Source organism: Ammodytes marinus, assembly GCF_949987685.1.
Source record: "Ammodytes marinus genome assembly, chromosome: 13".
Lineage (NCBI taxonomy): Eukaryota > Metazoa > Chordata > Actinopteri > Uranoscopiformes > Ammodytidae > Ammodytes > Ammodytes marinus.
In genome coordinates, this window is record NC_137217.1 from 3,802,125 (window position 1) to 3,808,124 (window position 6,000).

General features: G+C 40.2%; 1 protein-coding gene across 1 annotated transcript in view; it reads right to left on the reverse strand.

Annotated features, from left to right (window-relative positions):
- The window catches only part of ascc3 (activating signal cointegrator 1 complex subunit 3), a 202,833-nt gene extending 197,160 nt beyond the window's left edge, over positions 1-5,673 (reverse strand). Inside the window, exons 1-2 of the mRNA XM_080039406.1 lie at positions 5,614-5,673; positions 4,515-4,658 (exon numbers count right to left, since the gene is read on the reverse strand). Coding sequence (XP_079895532.1) covers positions 4,515-4,604 — 90 coding nt within the window. The 5' untranslated portion in view covers positions 4,605-4,658; positions 5,614-5,673. The remainder of the gene's footprint in view (positions 1-4,514; positions 4,659-5,613) is intronic.
- Positions 5,674-6,000: the final 327 nt, after the last annotated feature.

Sequence of the window (6,000 nt, forward strand, 5' to 3'; positions counted from 1 at the left end):
CCATTAAATCTGTGTCTGTATTGCATATTCAAACCTTAATACCATTCAATGAAGAAAAACACTTAGTCGACGAAGTCCGCTGTAGATTTAGTCAAACTAAAATCTGCTTATATTTAGTAGACTAGACTAGACTAAGACTAAAATATTTTAGATGACTAGAATAGGACTAAGACTAAATGGTGTGATATTCAAAAGACTAAGACTAAATCAGAATTTGCTGCCAAAATTAACACTGCCACAATGCCTTGCTAGTTTAAACCGTAAGTCAGGGGGCAGTTAATTTCATACAGCAGATGTAGGTTGCGTTCCGAATCGCATACTTTCTACTATATAGTATGTAGAAAAAAGATTTAGGATGTCCCGATTCTTGTGGCCAGATTTAGGATGGTTAGAAGTACCCGGATGTCCTACTTCATGCGGCCAAGATTGTTAGTGTTGAAAACTGCATCCGATTTGGGCGATTCTGACCCACAATCCAGTGCGCACGTGAAGTGACGTCACATCGACGAAGCCTCCATATGTAAGCAAACGGGGATGAGACGGATATAAAAGCAAGAGGCAAGATCAAGGCGCAATGTTATGATGAAATAAGAGAGTAAAGTATGTCCCAATAGTATGCCTACTGCATCCTAACTAGATTATTTTTATCGTCGGATGTAGTATGTAGAATAGAAAAAATAAAGAGTATGCGATTCGGAACGCAACTGTATTCTCTGCCAACTGATCTTGATGTCCCTGCATTGTTTTATGATAAAATAGTTGACAGTGAGCAGTCTGCAGGTGCATTTAAAAAATAGAATATCATGGAAAGTCCATTCAAAAAGTGAAACTTTCATAGCCTGGAAATCCAGACCCTGATATCTTGAACGATAGAGGGTCTGGCCACGATCAATAGTAATTTCCAACTCAAGGGGCGGCTCCTACTCGTGCATTTCAAATGCCACTGCACGCAGTTGGATAGCACTACAACCAATCAGAGCGATGCACAAGGTGACGTAAGCCCCGTTCGTTTAGCGAACAGCTGTTAAACTGTTAAATTAAACGTTTGCCGTGGTCGGTCGGCAAAACAGAACATTCCACTTACTTGTTAATGAAAGATTTGAGTGCCGTCTTCCAAATCGTAAAGGGTCGAGGCCAAAGCAGTCTCAAACTCACACAACATATCCGCAGCCATCTTTGATGTTTACTATCACGGCTTCGACGTCGCATGCACGTCACTGTCGTCATCCGGTTACGTCCTCCCCAGAGTACCATATAAAGGGCTTTGGCGCGCCCATATTAGATAGAACCAATTGAAACGTGAGCCCGGATTTCTGGTCTTTTTGAAAAACCGTCAACGGAGAGTGTCCAGACCAATGTTGGGAATAACGCCGTTTAAAATAACGGCGTTAGGTAACGCCGTTCTTTTTTCAGTAACGGGGTAATCTAACTAATTACTTTTTCCGTCGTTACAACGCCGTTATCGTTACTGAACGTTAAATGCTGTGCGTTACTATGAATTGATTGAATAAACTGTGTAATCCGAACGCACCCCTGGCTCCATACTACACAAACTGCTAGTGAGGAGACCGGTGTGTTTTAAGTTGTTTTATTCAGTGTGGATGACATAACTGTCAGTTAGCGCCGTCACATCAGTCAGCCGGAGCGCCTGTTTAGTGAAGTTTCTTTTTCTTTCTCTCTCTGTTGTGTGAGCGTGTACCGTACGTTGCCGCAGTAACCACCTATCAATCCACGGTTGAAACGTGCTCTCCCTGAGTTTGTTTGCGTCTCCCTTGTGAGTAAGTGCATGGAGTTTCCCGATTTCTATAAATTATAATTTATGCACGTTATTAAACGGCCGCGATTCGCCGGTTGCAACAGCTGTTTAGCGTGTCATCACGAGACGAATATTGCTACTGTTATTTTCCTGGGATCTGTATGCTGCTGTGCATGTTAAAGAAGGAAATAAACATAGGATAAATCCTTACTCCTCCTCTCATCGTCTCATGCTTCATTCTGACGTTTTTGGCCTTAAGTGGTGTTTTAGCCGACACCCCTGAAGTGAATCCAGTGATATAGCAGATCAGCACGGTACATTCAGCAGTTTCCTCTACTACTTTTGTTGAGAATAAAATACTTGAAGTGCAGGATAAACCTATTGCTGTCTGTTGATGTGCAATAAATATTGAAGGTTATGTAGCCTACAAGTAGGCCTACCTGTCTGTTCTACTCATTTCAACTGACTTGTGAAAACTGCTCAGAAAAATCCAAATGTGTTGACATATAGGCCTAGCAACTTTTTTTTTTTTTACAGTAGGCAAATAGTTACTTTCCCTGGTAATTAGTTACTTCTATTATAAAGTAATTCAGTTACTAACTCAGTTACTTTTTGGAACAAGTAGTGAGTAACTATAACTAATTACTTTTTTAAAGTAACGTTCCCAACACTGGTCCAGACCAACAGGCGCAGCAAATTTAACTGCCAGCGCCTAGTGGCAGGTCTGGGAATGCCAGGCTAAAACTTTCATGGATTCATTACTCAAAGTGAAATATGTCAGGCCTTTTTTTTGGATGATTGATTGATCATGGAATAAAAAATCCAGTATTTCAAAATATTAGAATATTGCATACAACCAATCAGAAAAAGGATTTTTATAATACAGAAATGTCGACCTTCTGAAAAGTATGTTTATTCTAGATTAATTTCACTTAATATGTACCGAATCTAGAATATATTTAAAGCGGCTACGAGTAACATTTAAATATCTTTTAAACAGCCTCATGTTTCCTCTGATAATCATAAATTACCTTTAACAGCAAACGAGACCATCAGTGCAAAGAAAGACGTTTTTATATAGTTTTATTACTGCTTTTGGTCTGGTCGCACACCCCGTCCGATTTTCGGTTCGCTCGTGCAGGCTGTATGGTCACATATCCGTATTGGTCGCAGATTTCAGTGTGGCGCTGCAACACGATTTGAGAAGCCTATCCCTCCAGGTGAGGGAAGGGGAGCAGGAGCCTTGTTTGAGACAGTTATTTGTCGTCATAATGACTGAACGGGGCTGAACCATCAAAGAAAAAAAAGAGAATGCAATGAAGAAAAGCTAAAAGGGAGAGTGATATAGGCTACGGGCGGGACGAGGGCGTTACCAAGCAACGTGTATACAATTTCACGAGAGCGAAACTAGACTGCAGTGTTTACTCCTAAATGAATGGTACTATTGGTACTAACACAAAGTTCGCTTTGCTTCACCATCATCAGATTATTATTATGTCATTATTTACATCAACAACACAAACGCATTACCTTATCGTGATCCATACTAACTGCCGTCTCTCGTTCATTCGCTTTCTATGAGGACACGTAATCTTTCAGCTCCGTGAGAGAGAGTAGTTAGGTGACGCTGCTGCATCAACTCATTGCAATCAGGTGTGTGTAGCACTGACTGGCATTAGTTGATGCAGTGTCAAAACCACTCTCACGGAGCCGAAAAGAGTCCTCACACTTTCAACACACGGACATGCACTATATTGCGCCCTTCTCAGTTCACACTCGCACGCCTGGCACGAGCTAGAAAACAGCTTTGCGACAGCGGGCGTCGTAAAAATACTACCGCTTTTGTCCAAAGGGGACGCCAACATGCCATGTTACTCGTAGTGGCTTTAAGTTTCACTTTTTTAATTAAATTACAGAAAAAAGAATATACCTCGATATAGTTATAAGTACAAAGTTAATTTATTTGACCCACATTTGCAACGTCATCTGCCATCGATAATCAATTGTATAAATATAGCCCGCAATATGAACAGACTATCACATAAATTATTATACTTTTTATCATTTCATCTTAATCTAATTATAATTAAGTTAATTATAAATGGTCCAGGTTAAATAAATAAAAAAGAAGAACTATTTAACTAAATGACAATGTAGTCTTTTATGTGGTACCTTAAAACAGGCTAATAAATAAAAATAAAGCAGTACACAGAAGATCATGGAATAACTGTTAAACACCTTGATTTCAGATCGGAGTGACAGCTGACTGAGCCAATCAGGCAACAGAATAAGTGTATGACCAGGCTAAACGTAAAGGATAAATCTCCATGGTAATTTATGTCCCTCCGCTTTTATGCAACCGGATCGAGGCTAACTCAAGCCAGGATAACCGAAATATCCTGGGTTAATCCCTTACCTTGGTTTTATGCAACAGGCCCCAGAAATAGACTAGTTTGTGTTTTGTTGTCAAAAGCCCAAAACCAATGATGAATGGACCCGTCTGACAGGTAGTGTGTGTGATGTGTATCACATCCTCATGTATCTTGTATCGTTGTGCCATTAAGCTCCATTGTTGTTTTACAACTACTTAAAATGTACCGTCAGATGTTGCCGCTTTAACATTAGACACAAAAGTAGAATTTAGACTAAAACTGTGAAACTACTGAAACACATCTCTTGTTCTGGTTTTGCTTTACATAGCCTACAACACAATTGAACATTCTATTGACAATAGGCTACTAGTTTGCATTGGCCTCACCTTCAGATCATACAGCTGTCCAGTCACGTCCTCCTTCTTGCTGACGGAGGAGAAGGAGCGGAGTGCACCTGTGAGCCGCGGAGGAGCCATTCTTCTCTGATGCTCTCCTCCATACACTGATCCACAGCTTGTTTATCTGACTGACTGACACAAGACAGATACAAATAGTGTGTGAGCTTCTGTTTGATAAGTAGTATAATTTCAGTTGCATGAGGGTTACATGACATCCATGCTAAACCTGTGTAGTAAAAGTGTTTTTGACCAAACTTTGTTAGAAAATGAAATAAACACATTTATTTTAGGTGTCCCAGATAACGCAATTTTACAACAATGCAATTGGAAGGCAGCTATGGTATCTTCATGGGGTTGTCTGTTAATGGTAGGCTACAGAACGTCCAAATAGCCTACACGTTGAACTCCATTAAGAAACTGCCTGTTTAAAGATGCCTTGCTAAAAAAGAGAATCACACACATAACGTAGGACATTATCAAACAATGGAAGACATCGTTTGGGGTCTTTTGGTGTATTCGGCATAACAATAAACCCCATTGAAACACCTAAAAGCAGCTTAATATTGTCAGTGTAAAAGTGTATCTGCAAGAAAGTAATGTTATGTTGACTGGAGAGTGACTGGTCTATCGGTTATAAACGTCAACTTATTAGACTGTTTGGTCTGTAAGGTGTGCTCCGAATTGAACACTGGACACTAGTCTGTCAAATCGTCCAAAACCCGAAATAAGCTTATGCAACGTTTTAGCTCATTTTATAACGTCTCGTTACCCAACTTGTATATAGAGACAGGCATTTACACACCACCAGAGCGAACGTGCTAAAAGTAATGTGTATTAACATACAAACGATAGGTTTCCTACGCCACTTTACTAGGATTCAAACATAACTAAATGAAAGATGGTAAATAACGTTGTGTTATGTAGCCTATAAGTGTCTGTGTTGCTAGCTAGTGTAGCTTGTCAGCCTGGTTAACCACCTCCCCAGCCGTATTAGCTTTAACACTGTGAAGAACTGTCCATATGAAACGCACAGCGATCAATGTGAACTTAATTAGGGAATGTAAATCTTCATATTATCCATAGGTACCTTCCGAAGTGCCTTGAAGAAGGGGCTGTCAACAAACGCGTGTGAGTAGCCTAACCGGCAGATGAGGTTGTGAGCTAGGAACTATGGGTATTGTAGTTTTTTTGAAGACATACGTATGTCTTGACTACGTTATCCATACTATCTATGATTTATACACAGTGAGTAGCCTAATGTACGTCACAGTGGGTTTGCTTTTCATATTTAAACCACCGGGGTGAGATTCGCCTCATAACCGGGGTGAGATTGGTTTCATATTCGACATTCGTCTATTTTCCGGGGTTGTAACTGTAATAGCGTCACGAAAACAACACAAATTTCCTCCAGAATGGTATTATTATGTACAGAAGACTAAGACTGACATTTCACAGGCTCGACCAACTCACCAAA